General features: G+C 34.0%; 1 protein-coding gene across 1 annotated transcript in view; it reads right to left on the bottom strand.

The window, feature by feature from the left end:
• CCDC178 (coiled-coil domain containing 178) overlaps positions 1-24,786 on the bottom strand; it is a 403,099-nt gene that overhangs the window by 42,777 nt on the left and 335,536 nt on the right. The window contains 1 exon segment of the mRNA XM_040632379.1: positions 9,263-9,340. Coding sequence (XP_040488313.1) covers positions 9,263-9,340 — 78 coding nt within the window.

Here is a 24,786-nt window from a genome sequence, read left to right as displayed (position 1 = left end):
CGAAAGCAGTCAATAGCCCATTCTGCACTGTACGGACCTGACAGGAATTTCACAGTCTCTTGATTTTTCAGCCCACTCATGTGCATTCATCAGAAACCAGTCACATCTGGCCGCCAGGATGGGGGGTTAATTTTCTCTAAATGCCTCAGCAGTTTTGTTCTAGCTGAGGCAAACTCTGTGACTGCAAAGCTGATGAGTAAAATATTTCTACTTCACCCAGTTTAACTCAAAACCGATAGCCTCGGGACATATTGAACCTTTCTTTAAAAAAAATAATCTTTTGAAGCTTTTTTGAATGGCACATCAGGTCAAGCCAAAGTTTAAAAATGCAACTTTGAGACTTTGATGGACACCATTGCTTCTTTTTTTTCTCATAAAGCTTACCATTGCTTGGCAATGTGTGCTTTAGAGCATGACAAAACTAAAGAGAATTAACTTAGCTATCAACTGCTGAGGGAGAACAATAACAGGGAAGAGATTTCCAGCAAGAACTCCCTATTAATCTACCTCCCTCTGACTATGTGACATGGAAACATCTCACTGCACTAAACGTACAGTGGACGCAATGTTTAGAGGTGAGACGTTTAATATTGCATCTACACAGAAAAAGACTTCTCCTACGGGGCATTCTATACTTTTTGGGTGTTTAATATAAAACCAAAGAACAACAAACATGGTAGAAGTTTTTTGCCAAGACAATGAACATATGTCTGTCAACAGTTAACACAGCCACACCACATAGAATTATTATAATTAGGCTATTTTCGAAGAAATAAACTTCATAAAAATTAATGATAAACTGTATTAAAATATATTGCCATTGAAACCTTTTCTTTTTTTTTTGGTAATGTAGGTAATTGTTTATGTTGACTTCTTCTTAGTATATTTTGTAGAATGAAAAATAAACACCCAAAATTTTGTATCAGACATCTTCACAACAGAATGAAACATGTCACAAAGTATGGCCATTTTATGTCTTATTTATTGATCTGGGTTACCAGTTACATGTAAGGGATCCTACGCAAAAGTTCACCAGACTGTGCATGGATGACTTGTGAACTTTTCTGGAAGCATATTTCAATAAAACAGCTTACTTAAAAACAATTTTTTTAAAAATAGTCACCTGGTGTTGCATGTGAATTGTTTATAATCATTATCTTCACTATGCACTGTAATAAGCAACACAGGTTTTTATGCAAGTCCACAGAATAATGAAACCACTATTCTTAGTTAATTGGTTAACTTGTAAAATAAGAATAACCTTGAAAACTATAGAATTTTCAGCTTGCTAAATGTTGAAATATATTACCTGGAATTTAAGGACATTTCAGATAATTTAGGCTATTGAATTAAAGATAAACATCACTTTTTGAAGAGAAAGTCTGCCATTATTCAATGGTTTTCTGTAATATTTAACAGTTTTATTATAATATTAAAATATTTTTTTCTGCCAACTCTGATAGCCACTGGAGGAGCATATGCTGTATCTTAAAATACTAAGAAGTTAAGACACTTTAGTCTATGCATTATACCATTATTATGGTATCTGCAAATATGACAAGGGCAAATAGGAAGATGAGTTTTAGAGGAATTCCTTAAACCAAAGGTAACTTTTTTACAAGTGGTAGCTCTCAACATATAAAAGGTTTTACAAGTGGGAGCTCATTAACCAAAATGAACTGAATGGTAATGTTGCCCATATCCACATCTTACATGAGGAGAAACAGTAAATCTATTTTATTCAGTAAATCTATTTAGCTTAAGGTAAATCTATTTTATTCAGTAAATCTATTTAGCTTAAGGTAGCTACAAAGGTCTTAGATTAGTCCATAAACAAGTGTTAAGCTACTTAAGTAGAGAAGTTCCTTATGTATCAACTAAAAAAGTAATAACTCAAAAGTGTGGGTTTTTTTTGTTTTTAATTTATAGCTAATAGGCCTCTGAAAAAAGAACTGGGACAAAAAAAAAAAACCTGAAGGAATTCTTAGAGAGAATCAGCATCCAATAAAAATCACATATATACACATACATATTCACATTAAAGACAGTGAGATGATCAACGATAATATATATGGAAAAATATTTAAGGTGCCAGAAATGACAATCGATTTGAATATAATGACAACTGTTTTAAGAAAAGGGTTATGATAAGAGCCCAATTGTAAGATGTTAGTAGACAGTAATCACCCAATAAATACTGAAATTAACTCAATAAAGTGAACTGGTAAAATTTTAGTAGCAAAGCAAAGAAGCTAGTAAGACTTTGAAGAACTTACTAATTAATGAGAGAAGAAAAAGATAAACCAAGTGAATGTAAGAGACACAAAGAGATATAAAGGGAAAACTAAAGAGAGAGAATTCAGTTGTGAGTGGAAAGTCCTTTGGGTAGACCCAGAATTTAGGTTGGAAAGCCAAAGGCACTGGAATGATTTTTGATCTCTCCAACTTATATTAACCTAGTGTTTCTGAAATGAAAACTCTTCAATGCTTACGCTCTTGACATGTAATCATTTATTCCTGAAATGATTATATTCCTGCCCTCGCCTTCAGATTTTAGGGAAGATAAGATGAGATGAGGGAGGAGTGTTAGAGAAACAAAAAAGAACAGCAAGGGACACAAACACACTGGATGGGGTACAGCAAGGGCACTGCAAGGACTTGCCATGTATTGAGAAGTAAGAATGGAATTTAGAGCCACTGATGGAATAATGAAGGCTGCTGCTTAGTCTCCAGCACATATTATAAGAATTTTGGAAGAGAATGGATATATTCTCATAGAAAACTCAGAAGGAGCATATTGNAACAGGGAAAGAGTCACTTTGAAAAAAGATCCTCAACTTCAGTGCCCTCAATTTTGTATACAAAAGAGAAAAGAGGATATTCAACTGCATCAGGAGTGCTGAAACAGGAAACAGCTGGTGTGTACTCTCAAACATTTAGAATGGTGAAAGGAACGGTAGAGTTTTCTGACAACAGTTTCTGGCCAGTTAGAATTTGTAATAGACTTGGCAAGTTGGGCTCCAGTTCTTTCTTTGTGAGTTCTTCGCTGAAGGAAGCCCAAAGATAGAATTTGTTATTATTTCTTTTGAGGTAATGATCACTATGTAGCTATTCAAAAGAAAAAAATCAATGTCCATTTTGGCATGGTATTTAAGATACAGAGAGTTGATGTCAATGTAGCATTGCATACAATGTCCATTTGTATATAATATACATTTGGTAAAAATCCCTTCTGATTAAATTGGACTAGGTTCCTTTTATCACATTTATTAACATTTTAAAGCTTGATATTCTCAGACAGTAAAATTGAGTAAATTAATTTTGTCACTTGCAAAAATGATTCTCCATTCTATTTTAATATACTTTTGTATATTATATGGATTCTGTTTTTAATCCAAGTTATTTTGATGACCTATATAAACTCACAACTAACTCCTATATATCACATAAATCTGGCTTTAATACTAAATGTAATAATGTATATATTACAACATGCAAAACCTCTAATTAAATAGGTTTAAATTTATATTATTTTACTGCTGTTATGCATGTGAAAATTATAATATGCTACGACTAATATAAACTATTTAATAGCCCAATCACAAGTTTCAAAATCATTAGGCTCAGCCATAACCAAATTAGCACCGAAATATTGTCTTATACTATTCTCATGTTCTCAGCATCGAACTTAGAACTTTTAAAGCATCACTTTTTCAGGTATTTTTCTGTGGCCAGGTTGGAGTGTGCAGTTGTGTGGTTTACATTACGGGAGACACAAAAATGAAGTAAAGCCTTGTTATCCTAGGTCAAAGGGGACAACTGGGGCACATTGTGAAGAATGGGGTAAATACAGAGTTGAAGTATATTTGTTATTTACTGTCAGAGAAAAACAGTGTTCATAGAGATGATTTTAAAAATAGACCCTCAAATTATTTGATAATCCTCTCTTTGAGTATAGGCTGGACTTAGTGAGTCTCTTGTAAAGAACAGAATAGGGCAGAAGATAGTATGTACTTCCAAACACACACACACACACACACACACACACACACACACACACACACACCCTGTGGCTTCTGTCTTGGGTTTTCTCTCTAATTCTCTCAGATATTTTGATCTGGGAAGAGCCAGCTCCCATGTTGTGTAAGCAGCTCTGTGAAAGACCCACATGGTGAGGAATTGAAACTTCTTTTTGCCAACAGCCCCCTGTGAGTGATCTTGAAAGCAGATTCCCCAGTCTCTTCAGATGACTGCCACCCTGACCAAGAACTTGATTGCAAACTTGTAGGAGACCACAAGACAAAATCACCCATCTATGCAATTATACTTAAACCTACAATTATCATATGGTTCTTGTCTTTCAGAAACTTTGTGAGAAAATAAATGTTTATTAGATTAAGCTGCTAAATTTGGAGACAATTTGTTGCAGCAATAGTTAATGATAGATTTTAAACTCTTTTTCTTTCTTCTCTCTTTGCCTCACAAGAAAATAATTTACTATCCATATTTTCTGAATGTAAACCAAAAGTGATCTCCTAATTCACTGTTTGGTTTAAGACTGAAGCTGAAAATGATTTATTAGTAATAAGAGAGTGATTAATAAATACTTATTGATTGATAGAATGTAGTTTGTACCATCTAGGAGCTCATTAATTGAAGACAGCGTAAAGGAACTATAATTTAATAGTTCCAGAAATTTAAAAATGGTTCATTATCAGCAAATATTTTCATGTAATACATCAATATATCAAAGAAAAAATAATCATCCCCAAGAGATGTCGATATGAATAAACACAGAACAAAAACAATCGACAATGAAAAAATTGTCTTAGGAAACTAGGAATAGGAACAGAAGAAAATTTCTTTAACCTGATAAAGGTATAAACCCAAAACTTTCAACAAATATTTTAGTAAATAGAGATACTTTAGAAACATTCCCACAAATGTCAGGGAAAATACAGAAAGAATATCAGGAATCAGTACCTCTTTTCAAAATTTTACTGCAGATACTGGCCAAAGCAATAAGAAAATGAAAGAAGAAAAACATCTATAAGAGGAAGAATGTCTACACAGAAAATTAAAGAGGTTCTACAAATCAATAATAGGAGGTAAGGAGAGAGTTTAGGAACTTTTTTCCCTTCATGATCAGCACTGAAAAAAATAACATTAAAAATTAGTTATAACCAATTTTCAATTATGATTCTAAAATACCATTCATAATTACAATACAAAGTTTAAGGTATCTAGGTCTCAATCTGTTAAAGAATATGTAGAAAAATATAAAAATTAAAAAAAATTAAATATGAAGTAATAACTAAATAAATGAAGAGGTATAATCTGTCCACATATGTAAAAAGAATGTTATGGGCATGTCAATTCTTCACAAAGTGGTCTACCATCGCATCAGGTTTCATAGAACTTGATCTAAAACTCATATGGAAGAATAAGGGACTGAGAACAGCTAAGACAACTGTGAAATAGAAGAACAAGCTAAAAAAACTTGACATACAATATATAAAGATGTAGGAACTAACAGTAATGTCAGCATTGGAATGGATAAGCATTTGGTCAGAAAAGAGAGATGAACAAGACATTCATATAAAATATATAAGATTGAAATATGACACAGCATTTAAAGTAGTGGAGAAAGGATGGCATAATAGGTTTTCTCTATACAAGTATCTAAAGTAAAATTAGATCCTTAACTTACAATATACACTAGCATAAAAGCTAGATAGTCTAAATTGAGAAAAGCTAAATTTAAAACTGACCTTTAGAAGGGGAAGCAGTTTTAAACAAAATACTAAAATAATAAATTCTAATGGAAAGAAATGGTAAATTTAATCACAGTCGATTTTTTAAAATTTAAATTTAAGGAGAGTAAAAAAATTAACCAGAGGTTTAGAGAGGATATTAACAACACAGCTAGCAAGGATTAACTTCTTTAAGATAGAAAGAGCCCCTATACATCAATAAGGAAAAATACAAACAATATACCAGAAAAATGGGCAAATAATACAAATAGGCAATTCACAGAAAAAGGAAAGCTATTTTTGTCTATAAACATTTGAAAAGATGTGGTTCATATATACAATGGAATTTTACTCAGCCATCAGAAAGGATGAATATCTACCATTTGCATTGACGTGGATAGAACTGGAGGGGATTATGCTAAGTGAAATAAGTCAAGCAGAGAAAGACAATTATCATATGGTTTCACTCGTATGTGGAATGTAAGGAATAGCACAGAGGACCATAGGGAAGGGAGGGAAAACTGTATGGGAAGATATCAGAGAAGGAGACAAACCATGAGAGACTCTGGACTCCTGGAAACAAACTGAGGGTTACAGAAGCAAGGTGGTGGGGGAATGGGGTAACTGGGTTATGAGTATAAGGAGGGCAGGTGTTGTAATGAGCACTGGGTGTTATACATAACTAATGAATCGCTGAACACTTAAAAAAAAAAATGTTCAACCTCAACAGTAGAGCACAAATAAATATGATTTACACTCACCCAATTGGCAATTATTATAAAAAAAACTGTCCACACCAATTCTTGGTAAGATGTGGAAAAAACTGAACTCTCACACATTGTTCAAATTTGTATATAATTTGACACAAAGACTCTGGAGAGCAATTTGACATTATGTATTAAATTTGGAGATGTAGCTCCCCTTTGATCTAGCAATTATACTTAAACCTACATATTCTAGACCAGTGGTTCTCAAGATCAGCAGGATCAGTATCACAACAGAACTTGTTAGAAATATAGTTATTCAGACCTATGAATCAGAAACTCTGGAGCCCAACAATTGTTTTTTTTTTTTTTTTTTTTTTTTTTAAGATTTTATTTATTTATTTGACAGAGATAGAGACAGCCAGAGAGAGAGGGAACACAAGCAGGGGGAGCGGGAGAGGAAGAAGCAGACTCATAGCGGAGGAGCCTGATGTGGGGCTCGATCCTATAACGCCGGAATCACGCCCTGAGCCGAAGGCAGGCGCTTAACCGCTGTGCCACCCAGGTGCCCCAACAATTGGTGTTTTAACAAGACTTTCATGTAACTAATGCATTCTGAAGTCAGAGATACTGCTCTTGAATAACAGTTATAATATGTTCCCAAGGAAACATATAAAATAGTGTTCATTTACAGCATTGTTTGCAATGATGAAAATGTGGAAACAATCTAATTGTCTACACTTGAGTACTAAAAAAACAGATTATAGTATGTTCATATCCTAAAGTCTAGAATTTAAAATAAATCCACTAATATTGCATGTGACAAGTATAGTATAACATTTATATATAAAAATGAAAACTAATAGTTTACATTTCAAATTAATTACAATTAATAAAATTATTTAATAATTAATAAAATTACAATTAATAAAAATATGGATAGAATTGATAAATACCTAGTGGTTAACTCAGAAAAGAGGAGGGAAATAATATTAGGAATAGGCAGACAGAGGGTTTTGAGTGTATTCATACTGGTCTAAACATACAAAGCAAATATGCAAATGTCAATATTTACAAAGCTGATAAAGGTACACAGAAATTTATCATAAAACTTACATGTACCTTACATATAACTCACTGTATGTTTAGTTGTTTCATTAAAAAAAAAAGAAACAACTCTAGGTTAAGCTTACATGTCTGCAAGCACGTGTAAGCTTAACCTAACTTTGTCAAAGCAGCCTCCATATTTTGTGGTTCAGGGTTATTTATTTTTAGAGAATTTACTATAATCTAGCTTAAAAAATCCTATTATGTTTGACCATCTGCTAAAATATAAAAAAGGCTTTTGTGTACAAGACTTTTGTTATGTATCCATTAAGCATGATCTTACCTATAATAAAAGAACTATCCAAAATATTAAAGGAGTTTAAATCGATAAGAAATTAATTACCTCTCTTTTCTTCTTAAATTGCCTAAAATTTTTGGCATTTCTCCTCATCCTGCTCACATAATAAAAGCAGTTGTTAAATAGTAACTTTATAACTTATTTCATACTAAATTAAAGATAAATATATGTAGCCTACTTACATGAGAATTTGAATTTGCTAGAATTAGGTGAGGATTGATGATACATCCATTTGAAAAAGCATAAAAATATGTAAAATGATTAATAGAGCTTTGGAGAAAGTTGTTTATAGTCTTTAAATTAGTCCTTAGACTAAAGTTAATCCTTTTTTGTGGTTTAACATTTCTAACATTCTCAAGTCCTAAGATGAGGTCCCTATTAGGAATAATGGCAGTAACATTTTTGTATTAGTCCTGTTGATATCGTAAAGACACTTTGCTAAGTCAAAGTGTTAAAAGGCAACAACAGAGCTCAGATATTAAAAATACATTAATCAAAATAAACAGAAATTTTTGCAACCTCAGACATGTTACTGTGTTGAAACAATAGTAGGCTAGAGTGTTTTTTCTTTAAAAAATTCCTTATATTGTCTCTGTGTATTACAGAACATAAATATCATTACAAACATGCTTTAGATAAAATTAAATCATTTTTAGAGACATATGGTGCCAAAAATTAACTCCCCAAAGCACATAATTTAACTTGCTTTTGCAATTTAAGAACCCTGGAAAAAAAGAAAGGGAACATTTCAAGGAAATGAAAAGTGTCCTTATAATGAATTTCTGCTTATAAGAATCAGACATAACAACAGTCTTTTTAATTAAAATACAAATACCATATGTATAGTTATCTGAAAATGAACTATAAATTGTTTTGCCAGAAAACAAAGGCCAGTCAATACTGAAAACGCGAAGTCCCTTAAAACACAAAGGTAATACAGGCAGGACTGATAGTTCATGGACAGCACTCAAAGTTCTTTGTCTATGAATAATGATCTTTCCATCACTGGAACATCAAAACAACTGCTGGAGATTTGACTGTATGAGACAGATTGTAAAACAATACTTCATTTGTACTTTTTGAGGAAAAATGTCTTTATAAAAAACTGGATGACAATTCAAAAGAACACAGAATTGTTCTGCATACACGAAAAATCCACTGGATATAACATTGAAACAGGAAATTCATAGGATCAAGGCAATAAACAACTCTCATCAAAGTAACATGAAGGACAAACATGAAGGATGTGGAACATTCCAAATTCTGGAAGTCCAAATCACTCCCCAGTACATTGGAGTGGAAACTGGGAGTGGGTCCATGGTGATGACAACGTGTGACAATTGTCAGAGGACAGAATTTTGTGAAGGAAGTACGTGTGTAGGCATGGATTAACTCATCACAGGTATCTAAAAATTTGAAAGTTCATCTGATGTGACCACTAGTGAGCTTGGGAATTTCATAGGTGAGAAGGCTGCAGCCTAAGAATAGAAATATTATGAAGAACTTCTACCACGGGAGAAAATGAAAGCATTTCACACAACTTATTTGTATTTTCTATCTATAAACATAGTCGAGCAAATAGTCCAGCTTTAGAAGCAGCTCTAAGGAAAAATTAGACATATTGGACAAAGGAGAGAAAAAAACATGCTAAATTCTGCAGATTTGCATTTGTACCTTAGGTAATCCAATTAAAATGATAAGCTTTGACAAAATATGATAAAGGGCACTTGGAAAAGTAACAGTATTTTCTTATAGGAATATATTTTAAATTATAGATAGATAAAAGAAACATACATACAGTCATTCATTTGCACTAGAATATTAAAATAATGATCATAATTTCTGACCTGCTTGTTATAAGGTTTTATTTAGTGGAAGCACACTTCCTTTCTCTCTTTCTCACAGATAAATAAAACTGATAAGCGAAGATATGTGCATGCAATTTTAATTCAACAGAGTGATGTGAAGTGAATGCAGCTCACAAGGCAAATAGCATAAGCCTTATCAGTTCTGTTTATCGTAATAACCCAAACAATGGCAATTACAAACTACTCCACAGATTTTTGGCACGGCAGGAATGACAGATATACAAAATCCAGTTAATTCTGATCTTTTTATAGTACTCAGTTACCAAGCTACACATGTACAATATACAAATCTCAAAAGTAATGAGATATTTATTACCAAATCTGTTCTACAGACTGGTGTTAAAGATCACACAGCTCATTTCTGGAAACATCCTTTGTCAACTGCTTAGGTGTACTTAAAAAAAAAAAAAAGTAAGACTCACATGCATTCCCAAAACTAGACCTGGCCTTTAAAAATTAATAAACAACTACTCTTTTATTCTAATGATAAAGAATAATACATTTCAAGATTCCGCATTTGGACCTCTGTTAATATATAAAAGCACTGATGGCATGAGAGAAAAAAAGCTGAACTATAACAAACACTATTAGTGTTTGTTATAGTCTTGTAGTTAATAGTTAAAGATCACATCTATCCCTTTATATGAATATGCATGTATTTCTTTTGTATATGTTATAATTATAATACACACTATATCATAGCAGATAATAACTAATCTAATATTGATGTATTTAATAGTAATAAGGTGCAAAACTCACAGACTTCTTAGTTTCAGTGATATCTGGCTCTGAAATAAAATTACTGTATTCTATTGAATATTTGATTTAAAAATTGTAAAGTTAACAATTTAATTTTTTATTTAAATGAATAAATTTGACAGACAAATTCTATGAGGAGCTCAAAACTATTCTTAATTCTAAAATCATTGTTCCCTGTGGCTTAAAAGAAGATGTTAAATCAAGAATAAAACAATTTTTAAAATTCTGTAGTAGAAATTATTTTCATAAGAAAAAAACTAACATCGCTAAAATGAAAAAAATAGCTGTTTTTAGAAAGTTGCAAATGGAATTACATAAAGACTAAAAACAAAGGTTATGCTGTCACTATGCTTCACAGATGAACATATTCTTAAGGTGTCCACTTTCTTGCCTGCTGTCATTTTCCCAAGAGTAATTAAATCCCTTGGTTTTAAAATGTGGTCAAATGAATGCCGTAAACTGGCTTTTTTGGTGTTCATTTATAAGCAGTGGTTGAACAATTTTCTTCTATGAGTATCCACAATACATCTTTATAATCTTATGAGACCCACCCATTCTGATGGAAATGAATTAAAATAATACTTTAAAAATCACTTTACCTAAAATTAATTCACAACAAAACCATTATATTGAAAACGATTAATTATAGAGCTCCCTGGTTTACTTAGAACTCGCAGGAAGAAATATCGTATTTTTCTATCTTAAAGACATCAAGTCCATTATAAATATCTCCAGTAACTTTATTTCTTTTACACACAAGTAAACATAAATGTTTCTGAAATTATTTATTTTAAACTACTTGCAAAAATTCAACTGAAAGTTTAAAGAAAATATGACGCACAATCATGCAATGAGACAGAGCCTGGGAGCCGAAAGAAACTAGTCTATAGCTATAAGAACTCGGGGGTCAGGTAAGTATGAACTTCTTTATGAACTACATCTAAAATGCCAAGTCTTATGACCTTATTCTTGTCTTAGCTTCTTGTCACTTCCCTAGTATTATTTTGGGGGCTAGAAGGATTTCAACAGTAAGAAAAAAATCTGCAAAATAGTGGAGATCATAGATGCCAAAAATTTACTAATCCACTTGTTACCTTGAACAAGAGTATCTAATTGAACATAGGTTACAACAAATATTATTAAAAACATATAATAATAGAGCAGTGTCTTTTAAGAATCAGTTACTAATCTCATTCTTTCAGCAAACACTATGACTAAATTCCAAGATACTCAAAGATCTGAAAAGAATGGTGACAATGATTAATATAAATGGAATGATAGTAACCCACAGTAAGAAAATTACCAATGTTCTGCTAAATTCTGGAAATTTTTGATGATAAGTAGTGGATGAATCTTTGGATATTGAAAACACAAGCAGATGTAGGTACTAGCATGCTATGTGACTTTGGGTAATAGTGTCATTTGAACTTCATTGACTCATTGAAGGAAGAAGTTTGTATACTAAATGGATTGTCAGTAAAATATGTAGCCACTTGGCACTTCTGGTTCTCCAGAAGATTTTGGAAATCTCATTTCCTTTTGTCTTTCCATTTCTTCAGCTCCTTCATTCTTCGGGCCTCTCCTACCACTTCACTGAAATGGCTCTGGCAAAGATCACCTGAAGCATCTGATGTGGCTAAAAATAACGGCTTTTTTAAAACCTTTTTTTTTTTTTTTGAGTATAGTTGACACCCAATGTTACATTAGTTTCAGGTGCACAACATTGTGTTTTACCATCTCTATATGTTATGCTGTGCTCACCACAAGTGTAGCTACCGTCTGTCACCATACGATGCTATTACAATATTGACCTAATTCCCTCTGCTGTACCTTTTATTCCCACCACTTATTCATTCCCTAACTGGAAGCTTGTATCTCCCAGTCCCCTTCATCCATTCTGCCCATCCCCTACTACCCTTCCCTCTGGCACACCATCAGTTTGTTCTCTGTATTTATAGATCCGTTTCTGCTTTTTGTTTATTTATTCATTTATTTTCCATTTTAGATTCCACATGAGTGAAATCATATAGTATTTCTCTGCATTTTTCTCTGACTGACTTATTTCATTTAGCATAATACCCTTTAGGTCTATGCATGGTGTCACAAATGGCAAGCTCTCATCCCTTTTTTACAGCTTCACAATACTCCACTGTGTATATATCTTCTTTATCCATTCATCTATCAATGGACAGGTTGATTACCATATTTTGGCTATTATAAATAATGCTGCAGTTAATACAGGGGATGGATATCTCTTCTCTAATTAGTGTTTTCATTTTCTTTCAATAAATACTCAGTAATGGAATTATTAGATCATATGGTATTTCTATTTTTAATTTTTTGAAGAATCTCCATGCTTCTTTCTGCAGTGGCTGTACCAATTTACAATCCCACCAATAAGTAGTGCACAAGAGTTCCTTTTTCTCCACATCCTTGCCAGCACTTATTTCTTGTCTTTTTGATTTTAGCCATTCTGACAGCTGCAGGGTGATATCTCATTGTAGTTTTGATTTACACTTCCCTGGTGATTAGTAGTATTGAATATCTTTTCATGTGTCTGTTGGCCATCTCTACAACTTCTGTGGAAAAAAAAGTCTATTCAGGTCCTCTGCTCATTTTTTAATTGGATTGTTTTTTGTTGTTGAATTGTACAAGTTCTTTATATATCTTGGATATTAACCTCTTATTGGATGTATCATTTGCAAATATTTTCTCCCATTCAGTAGGCTGCCTTTTCATTTTGTTGATGGTTTCCTTTCTTGTGCAAAACCTTTTTATTTTTATGTAGTACCAATAGTTTATTTTTGCTTTTATTTCCCTTGCCTTGGGAGACATATCTAGAAAAATATTGCTACAGTTGATGTCAAAGAAATTACGGCTTATGTTCTCTTCTAGAATTTTTGATTTCAGGTCTCATATTTATGTCTTTAATCCATTTTTTTTAAAGATTTTATTTATTTAACAGAGATAGAGACAGCCAGCGAGCGAGGGAACACAGCAGGGGGAGTGGGAGAGGAAGAAGCAGGCTCATAGCGGAGGAGCCTGACGTGGGGCTCGATCCCGTAATGCCGGGATCACGCCCTGAGCTGAAGGCAGACGCTTAACGACTGCGCCACCCAGGCGCCCCTGTCTTTAATCCATTTTGAGTTTATTTTCGTGTACGGTATTAGAAAGTAGTACAGTGTCATTCTTTTGCAGGTAGCTGTCCAGGTTTCCAAACATCATTTTTTGAAGTCATTTTCCCATTGTATATTCTTACCTCCTTTGTCATAGATTAATTTACCATACGAGTGTGGGTTTATTTCTGGCTCTCTATCTTATTCCATTGACCTATATGTCTATTTTTATGCCAGTACCATACTGTTTTGATTATTACAACTCTGTAATATATCTTAAAATCTAAAATTGTGATGCCTTCAGCTTTGTTCTTTTTTCTTAAGATTTCTTTGGTTATTGGGGGGGTCTTTTGGGGTTCCACACAAATTTTAGCATTATTTGTTCTAGTTCTGTGAAAAATACTGTTGTGTTTTGATATGAGTTGTATTGACTCTGTAGATGGCTTTTGGTAATATGGACATTTTAACAATATTAATTATTCCAATCAATGAGCACAGAATATCTTTCCATCTGTTTGTACCATCTTAAATTTCTTTCATCATTGTTTTGTAGATTTCACAGGACAGGTCTTTCACCTCCTTGGTTAAGTTTATTCCTAAGTATTTTATTCTTTTTGGTGCAAGAGTAAATGTAAATTTACTCCTTCTGCCATTTTATTATTAGGATATAGAAATGCTACTGAACTCTGGGTATTAATTTTGTATCCTGAAACTTTACTGAATTCACATCTTCCAGTAGTTTTTGGTGGAGTCTTTAGGGTTTTCTATATATGGTATCATGCCACTACAGGTAGCGACAGTTTAACTTCTTCCTTACCAGTATGAATATGTTTTTTCTTTTTCCTATCTGATTGCTGTGGGTAGAATTTCCAGTACTAGTTGAATAAAAGTGGCAAGAGTGGACATCCTTGTTTCTTTCTGATCTTAGAGGAAAAGCTCTCAGTTTTTTCCCATTGGGTATGATGTTAGCTATGGGTTTTTCATATGGCCTTTATTATGTTGAGGTAATTTCCCTCTAAACTCACTTTGTTGAGAGTTTTTATCATGAATGGATGTTGAATTTTGCCAAACATTTTTTCTGCATCTACTGAGATCATCATATGATTTTTATTCTTTGTTTTGCTGGTGTGGTGTGTCACAATGATTGATTTGCAAATATTGAAACATTTTTGCATCTCTGGAATAAATACCACTTCATCATGGTGAAAGATCTTATATCTTTTTAAGGTATTGTTCAATGTGGTTTGCTAATATTTTGTTGGGGATTTTTGCATCTATGTTCATTAGGAATATTGGCCCATAGTAGTTTGTGTGTGTGTGTGTGTGTGTGTTTGTGTGTGTGTGAGAGTGTGTGTGTGAGTGTGTGTGTGAGTGTGTGTGTGTGTGTGTGTGTGAGTGTGTGTGTGTGTGTGTGTCTGTGCGGTGTCCTTGGCTTTGGTATCAATACCTTATTACTTCTCGGACATTTTCCTTTCTCTGATTTTATTCTTGGTTTGCTTCTATTGTTCCAAACCTCCTTTTTAGTCTTATTTGCCCCTTTTCTACTACCACATCATCATTTCCTAAGGTTCTGCCCTTAATTCTCTTCTATATAGTCTCTATGAATGAACTCATGCACTCCCATAATTTAAACTATAGCCCAAACAATAATGTTTCTTATATGGAACTTACATGTCCTAAGAACAGAAATCAACAAATGTGTAAACACGTAAAAGATTTCAACATAGCCACCTCTTTCGGCAAATCACACATTAAAATAATAATGATTAACTGGCTTAACAAAAAATCATAAAGCTCAATGAGAAAATGGACAACAGACATTTCATCACAAAGAAAACACAAATATTTTATTAGTAATTAGGAAAAGGAAAGTTAATAACACAATGAGACACTCATTATACCCATTAGATTATGGGTAATTATCTGTTTTAAATAAAAATAAAAACAATAATGACAGTGTATATTTATATTATTTTTATTATTGTTAATATTTGGTGAGCATTTGCTAAGTGCTGGACACTGATAAGAACACTTTACTTGTATCTTAGTTTTTTAATATAAAATGTGTACTGTTCTCATTTTATAGGCTAGAAAAAAGGGTATTTAGCAAGATTAAGTAACTTGGGGGGAGGAAGTTCAAGATGGTAGTATAGGCAGATCCTGAGTTCACGTCCTCCCATGGACACACTAAATCTCCAGTTACATATGGATCATTTCCCTCTGAATAAGATCTGAAAAACAGATTAACTGTCTATAACAAAGGATAAAAGGACCACATTGAGACAGGTGGGAGAGGCAGAGGCTCTTGCAGAAAGTCCCACATCGTGCAGAGCAATGCACAATAGTGAGGGATCTCATTAGATAACTGCTTCTCCTGGAGGAGTGAAAGGTTGGTGCCCCGCATCAGGCACCCAGGCCCAGTGGTATCTCCACTGGTAAAATGAGCCCCCAGAACACCTGGCTTGGAAAACCAATGGGGCTAACATCCAGGGGCCCAAATAGATTTCTGTCTTGGAGGGCTTGTGTGCAGTTTTGCTCACCTAGAGACCCACGGAAAAAACAGTGGTTTGAAATGCACCTAGACTATATGTGAGAGAGATTCATTTGCTGAGCTGGGGGCATCAACTGGAGAGGTGAGGGATAGTTGAGATGCTCTCTAAAGATGGAGGCATGGCAGATGCTATTGTTGCAGTCTCCACATAACCTGCTAGTACAGGCAACAAGATCAGAAGCAGTACCATCCCACCACCTTGCTGGGATGAGTCGGGGGGGGGGGTTGCTGTCATGGCATTTGCTGAGGCAGGAGACCATTGGCATTTGCAGCACTCCCTCATTCCCTTGCTGGAGCTCATAAGTGTGAGTGGTTGTGAGATTCTTTGGTACCCAGCCTAAAGTGAACACATGCACACAGACAAGGCACTTTCCCACTGCCTTTCTGAAGCTGGTGAGTGTGCCCTGCCACAACACTCTCCTGCTCTCTTGCTAAAGCCAACAGATATACACAATCCACAAAGGAGATGTCTCTTGATTGTCTGGCTCTGTTGGCCAAGATGACTGGCATTCCAGAGCTCCAGGAGACTGTAACAATTGGAAAGATAGCTCTTGGTGGGCCACAACACCCAGAGCATAGAGAGAAGACTGAAACACACCACCAGTCTTCCTGTGAAAAAGGTCTATTTACTTACACTGGAGCTTCAGCTTGAGGGGTAGGCCTCAGGTTTCCCACACTCTGGAGGCTAAGGAGGCACTCCTAAGGAACATAAGCTGGGAGACACCATTCTTGAGCACACACCTTGGCGTTGCTACAGCCTTGATGACTTCACAAAAAGCAGCTTATACACTCACCCAGAGCCCCAAGTTTTGCAATGGTTGCCCAGAGTATACCTCCAGATCCTCTAGTCTAGAGGCCAGCAGGGATTACCACTGCAGCCCCACAGGACTGCATATATTTGAATACTTTAAAAGCTGTTGCTTGAGGATCTGGTTCCAATCAGCTGACTCAAGGTGCTTAATGAAACTCCTCCTCTTGGATCACTCACAGATTTTGGCAGAGCCTCTAAAGTCAAGGCATTTCAAGAATGAATCATGTGGTTTAGACAAACACAAAGGTTAAAGAGATAATCAAGAACTAGGGCAAAATTAAATGAGAAGGCCATCATTTATACAAGGCCACTCCTTCAAGACTGAGAGATGGAGCTATTTCAGACATACATAGAAACAAAGAGAGTCAAGGAAAATGAGGAGACAGAGAAATACGTTCCAAACAAAAGAACAAAATAAAACCTCAGAAAAAGACCTGAAGGATATGGAGATAAGTAATAAAGAATTCAATAAGTAAAGAATTCAAAGTAATGATAATAAAGACGCTCACTGAACTTGGACAAAGAATGGATGAACACTCAGTAAAGAACTGACAAGGAGACAGAAAATATAAGTAGGTACCAAACAGAAGTTACAGAACTGAAGAATACAATAACCAAACTGAAAAATGCACTTGTGCTGGGGGGGGGGGGGGGGGTAGGGAGAGTGTGTTCAATGGGAGACTGGTCAACGGGAGACTGGATGAAGTAGAACAGATCACTAAGCTGGAAGATAGAGCAGAGGAACTCACCTAGAGGGAGCAGCAAAAAGAAAAAATAATTTTAAAAATAAAGATAACTTAAGGGACCTGGAAACAATATCAAGTGTAATAACATTAACATTATAGGGCTCCCAGAAGAAAAAGAGAGAAAGGGCTAGAAAACTTATGTGAAGAACTAATGACTGAAAAATTCCTTAGCCTGGGGGTGGAAACAGACACCCAGGTTCAGGAATCCCAGAGAGTTCCAAGTAAGTGGAATCCAAAGAGACCCACAACAAGACACATTATAACTAAATTGTTAAAATTTAAAGATAGAGAATCTTAAAAGCAGTGAGAGAAAAAGAAATGGTTACATACATACAAGGAAACCCCTGAGCAGGATTCTCAGGAGAAACTTTGCAAACCAGAGGGAGTGGAATGACATATTCAGAGGTCTGAAAGGAAAAAAAACTTCCAACTAAGAATACTTAACCCAAGAAAGTAATCATGCAGATTTGAAGGTGATATAAAGAGTTTTCTAGACAAACAAAACCTAGAGTTCAACACTACTAAACTGGACTAAAAGGACTTCTTTAAGCTGAAAAGAAATGGCACCAAGTAATAACAGGAAAACATATAAAAGTAAAAATCTCATTGGAAAAGGTAAATATATGGTAAAGATAGTGGATTAATCACATATAAAGCTACTAAGAAAGTTAAAAGACAAGGGTAGTAAAATTAACTAAAACTACAGTAATTAGGTAAGGGGTACATAAAATAAAAAGATGTCAGGGTGTCTGGGTGGCTCAGTCAGTTGAGTGTCTGACTCTTGGTCTCAAGGTTGTGAATTCAAGTCCTGTGTTAGGCTCCATGTTGGGCATGGAGCCTACTTAAAAAATAATAAATAAATAAATACATAAATAATGAAAAAGATGTAAAAAGTGACACCAAAAATGTAAAATGCAGAGGAAGAAGTAAAAATATAGAGTTTCGAAATGTGCTTAAATTTAAGTTGCTATGAATTTAAAATAGACATAGAGGTTTACAGGCAAAACCGCAGAGCAAAAACTTACAGTGTATACATAAAAGACAATGAAAAAGGAATATAACATAACACTAAACAAAGTCATCAAATCACAAGGGAAGAGAGAAAGAGAAGAAAAGAATAGAGAAGTACAAAAACAGAAAACAATCGACAAAATGGCAATAAGTATATTCCCATCAATAATTGCTTTAAATATAGATGGACTAAAGTCTCCAATCAAAAGACATAGAGTGGCTGGATGGATATAAAAAGGACACATCTATATGCTGGCCTCTAAGAGACTTAGTTCAGAAGCAAGAAACGAGATAGGGATGTCCACTCTCACCATTACTATTTAACATAGTACTGGAAATCTCAGCCTCAGCAATCAGACAACAAAAAAGAAATAAAAGGATCCAAATCATCAAGGGAAAGGTTAAATTTCCACTATTTGCAGATGGCATAATACTCTATATAGAAAACCTGAAAGACTACCAAAAAATTGCTAGAACTAATACATGAATTCAGCAAAGTTGCAGAATATAAAATCAATGTACAAAAATCTATTGCCTTTCTCTACACCATTAATGAAGTAGCAGAAAAAAGAAATCAAGGAATTGATCTCATTTACAATTGCATCAAAAACCGTAAGATACCTAGGAATAAACCTAACCTAAGAGGTAAAAGATCAGTACTCTGAAAACTATAGAACACTTATGAAAGAAATTGAAGAGGACACAAAGAAATGGAAAAACATTCCATGCCCATGGATTGGAAGAACATTGTTAAAATGTCTACACTACCTAAAGCAATCTACACATTTTTCTTTAGAAGCACTTTAGCTTCATCCACATCATTGCAAATGGCAAGGCAATGTACACATTTAATGCAATCCCTAATCAGACTACCACCAACATTTTTCACACAGCTAGAACAAACAATTCTAAAATTTGTATGGAACCACAAAAGACCTCGAACAGCCAAAGCAACCTGAAAAAAAAGAAAAGCAAAGTTGGAGGCATCAAGATTCCAGACTTCAAGCTATATTACAAAGTTGTAGTCATCAAGACAATATTGTACTGGCACAAAATCAGACACACAGATCAATGATACAGAATCAAAATCCCAGAAATGGACCCACACCTATATGGTCAACTAATCTTCGACAAAGCAGGAAAGGATACCCAATGGAAAGAAGACAGTGTGTTCAACAAATAGAGTTGGGAAAACTGGACAGGAACATGCAAAAGAATGAAACTGGGCCACCTTCTTACAACATACACAAAAATAAATTCAAAATGGATGAAAGGCCTAAATGTGAGTCTTGAAACCATAAAATCCTAGAGGAGAACATAGGCAGCAACCTCTTTGACCTTGGCCATAACAACTTCTTACTAGACAAGTAGCTGGAGGCAAGGGAAACAGAAGCAAAAATGAGCTATTAGGACTTCATCAAGATAAAAAGTTTCTGCACAGTGAAGGAAACAATCAACAAAACTAAAAGGCAATCTTCAGAATGGGAGAAGATACTTGCAAATGACATATCTGATAAAGGGTTAGTATTCAAAATCTATAAAGAACTTGTCAAATTCAACACCCCCCCAAAAATAATCCAGTTAAGAAATGGGCAGAAGATATGAACAGACATTTTTCCAAAGAAGACATCCAGATTATGCTTAAAGACATATGAAAAGATGCTCAACATCATCATCAAGGAAATACAAATCAAAACCATAATGAGATACCACCTCACACCTGTCAGAATGGCTAAAATTAACAACACAAGAAACACCAGGTGTTGGCAAGAATGTGGAGAAAGGGGAACACTCTTACACTGTTGGTGGGAATGCAAACTGGTGCAGCCACTGTGCAGAACAATATGGAGGTTCCTCAAAAAGTTAAAAATAGAACTACCGTATGATCCAGCAATTGTACTACTAGGTATTTACCCAAAGGATACAAAAATACAGATTTGAAGGGGTACACACAGCATGATGTTTATAGCAGCATTATCAAAAATAGCCACACTATGGAAAGAGCCTAGATGTCCATTGACTGATGAATGGATAAAGAAGATGTGATATATATACACAATGGAATATTAGTCATCAAAAAGAATGAACTCTTGCCATTCTCAACAAAATGGATGGAGCTAGAATGTATTATGTTAAGTGAAATACATCAGTCAGAGGAAGACAAGTACCATGATTTCACTTATATGTTGAATTTAAGAAACAAAACAGACGAACATATGGAAGGGGGGAAGAAAAGAGAGGGAAACAAACCATTAGAGACTCTTAATGATAGAAAACAAACTGCGGGTTGATGGAGGGAGGCGTATGGAGGGATGGACTAAATGGGTGATGGGTATTAAGGATGGCACTTGCTATGAGAGCACTGGGTGTTGTATGTAAGTGATGAATTGCTGAATTCTATTTCTGAAAACCAATATTGCACTGTGTGTGGACAAATTAGAATTTCAATAAAAATTTGAAGAAAAATAAAACAAAGTGAAAGGATGAAAAAAATACTTCATTCATATGGAAATGAAAAAAATAGGTGGTGTAGCTGTACTCTTTCCAGACAAAAAAGACTTTAAAAAATGACTGTAATAGAAGACAAAGAAAGTCTCTGCATAATGATAAAGGGGTCAATCCAGAAAGAAGTATTTCATATATACACACACACACACACCCAACATAGGAACACCTAAATTTATAAAGCAAATACTAACAGACCAAAGGAGAGAAACTGACAGTAATACCAACAACAATAGATTTTCACACCCAAATTATGTCAATTGACAGATCATACAAACAAAAAGTCAGTAAGGAAACATCAGGTTTAAATCATACAATAGACCAGATGGACTAATAGATATATTCTGAACATTCCACCAAAAGCAGTAGAATATACATTCTTCTCAGGTACACATGAAACATTCTCCAGGATAGATCACATGCTAGACCACAAAACAAGTCTCAAATAATTCAAGACTAAAATCATATCGAGTATCTTTTCTGATCACAATGGTGTGAAACTAGAAAGAAGAAAACTGGGAAAACTACAAATAAGTGGAGATTAAATAACATGTTATTGAACAACTACTGAGTCATAGAGGAAATCAAAGGAGAAATTTTAAAAACCTAGAAACAAATGAAAACAGAAATATGACATACCAAAGTCTATGGAATGCAGCAAAAGCTGTTCTAAGAAGGAAGGTTATAGCAATACAGACCTACCTCTAGAAACAAAGGAAATCTCAAGTAAATAATTTACTTTATATCTAAAGGAATAAAAAAGAACAACAACAAAAAAGCCCAAGAGTAGTAGAAAGAAGGAAATAATAAAGATCGGAGTGGAAATAAATGAAATATAAACTAAAAAGATAATAGATCAATGAAATTAATAGCTGTTTTTTTTTTAAACATAAAATTGACAAACCTTTAGCTAGACTCAGCAGGAAAAAAACAGAGAGGGCTCAATAAGCAAAATTAGAATTGAAAGAGAAGTTATAACTGATAGCAAAGCAAAACAAAGGATCCTAAGAGATTGATATGAACAATTGTATACCAACAAATTTGACAATCTAGAAGAAATGAATAAATTCCTATAGGTTTACAATCTTCTATGACTAAATCATGAAGAAATAGAAAACTGAATAGACCAATTACTAGTAAGGGGATTGAATAAGTAATCAAAAACCTCTAAATGAACAAAAGTCCAGGACCAGAAGACTTCTGGTGATTTCTTACCAAACATTCAAAGATTTAATACGTGTCCTCAAACTTTCAAAAAATTGGAGAGGAAGGAAAGCTCCTAAACTCATTTTATGAGGCCAGCATTGCCTTGATACCAAAAACCAGCCAAGAACCCCACCAAAAAAGAAAATAACAGGCCAATATCTCTAATGAACACAGAGGCAAAAATCCTCAACAAAATAACTAGCAAACCAAATTTAATAATACATTGAAAGGATCATGCACCATGATCAAATAGGATTCATTACAGGGAGTCAAGGGTGGTTCTACATCCACAAATCCACGGGATATACCACATTAGCAAAATGAAAATAAAAAAGAAAAAAAATCATACAATCATCTCAGTAGATGCAAATAAAACATTTGACAAAATTCAACTCCATTTGTGATTAAAAACTCAACCAAGTGGGCATAGAAGGAATGTACCTTAACATAATAAAGGCCATATGTGACAAACCCACAGTTAACATCATTACCAATGGTGAAAAGCTACTCCTCCAAGATCAGGAATGAGAAAGAATGTCCACTATTTCCACTTTTATTCAACATAGTATTAGAAGTCTTAGGCCAATAGGGCAAGAACAAGAAATACAAGGCATCCAAATTAGAAAAAAACAGAAGTAAAAGTGTCATTATTTGCAGATGTCATTGTACTTTATATAGAAAATCTAAAGACTACACCAAAAAATGTTAGAATAAGTGAATTCAGTAAAGTTATAAAAAAAACAAGATCAATATACAAAAATCAGCTGTGTTTCTATGCACTAATAATGAACTATTAGAAGAATCAAGAAAACAGTGCCAGTCATAAATGCATAAAAAAAGAATACCTAATAACAAATTTAACCAAGGTGATGAAAGACCTGTGCATGGAAAACCATGACACTGATGAAAGAAATTGGAGACACAAATAAATGGAAAGATATTCTGTGCTCATTGATTGGAATAATTAATATTGTTAAAATGTCCATACTACCAAAGCAGTCTACAGATGCAGTGCAATTCCTAACAAAATTCTAATATTACTCAGCCAACAAAGGAAATGAAATTTTGCCATTTGCAGTGGCATGGATGGAGCTAGAGTGTATTATGTTAAGTGAAATAAGTCAGTCTGAGAAAGACAAATACCATATGATTTCACTCATATGTGGAATTTAGGAAACAAAACAAATGAACGTGTGGGAAGGAGAAAAAAAGAGAGAAGGAGAGAGGTGGAGGCAAACCATGAGATTCTTAAAGATAGAGAACTAAGGGATGTGGGTAGGGGATGGGCTAAATGGGTGATAGGTATTAAGGAGGGCACTTTTTATGATGAGCACTGGGTGTTATATGTAAGTGATGAATCACTAAATTCTACTCCTGAAACCAATATTACACTATATGTTAATCAACTAGAATTTAAATAAAAGTTTGGAAGAAAAAAATTCTAATGACATTTTTCACAGAACATAGAACAAATGATTCTAAAATTTGTATGGAACCACAAAACACCCTGAATAGCCAAAATACTTTCAAGAGAGAACAAAACTGAAGGTATCATGATTTCCTGATTGCAAAAAATTTAGGTTTACACCTAGAGGAATAGAAAAAGAACAAACAAAGACCAAGGATAGTAGAAAGAAGGAAATAATAAAGATCAGAGTGGAAATAAATGAGAGACCAAAAAGATAATAGAAAAGATCAATGAAATTAACAGCTGTTTTTTTTTAAAGATAAACAAAATTGACAAACCTGTGTCCATCGATGACTGAATGGATAAAGAAGATGTGAGATATATGTATTTTATATATATATATATATATATATACACACACACACACACACATATATATCACATACAATGTGACATATAGATCGTATATAAACAACATGATACACACAATGGAATACTACTCAGCTATAAAAAAAGAATGAAATCTATTTGCCACAATATGGATGGACCCTGAAAGTACTGTACTAAGTGAAATAAGTCAGAGAAAGACAAATATGACATGATTCACAGATGTGTGGTATCTAAAAAACAAAACAAACAAAGAAATAAAACAAAACAAACCCCAGACTCACAGATACAGAGAACAGTTTGGTGGTTTCCAGAGGAAAAGCAGGTTGGTGGGGGCAAAATGGGGGAACAAGACTAAAAAGTACAAACTTCCAGTTATAAAATAAGTAAGTCACAGGAGATGTACAGCATGGGGAATACAGTCAATAATATTGTATTACCTTTGTAAAATAACAGATGGTAACTAGACTTATTGTGGTAACTATTTTTTATTGTATACAAATGTTGAATCACTATGCTGTATACCTGAAACTAATATAATATTACATGTCAATCA

The sequence above is a fragment of the Ursus maritimus genome, unplaced genomic scaffold (assembly GCF_017311325.1).
Source record: "Ursus maritimus isolate PB19 unplaced genomic scaffold, ASM1731132v1 scaffold_18, whole genome shotgun sequence".
NCBI lineage: Eukaryota > Metazoa > Chordata > Mammalia > Carnivora > Ursidae > Ursus > Ursus maritimus.
Note: the sequence above shows the minus strand (reverse complement) of the source record. Positions and strands in the feature narration are given on the sequence as shown.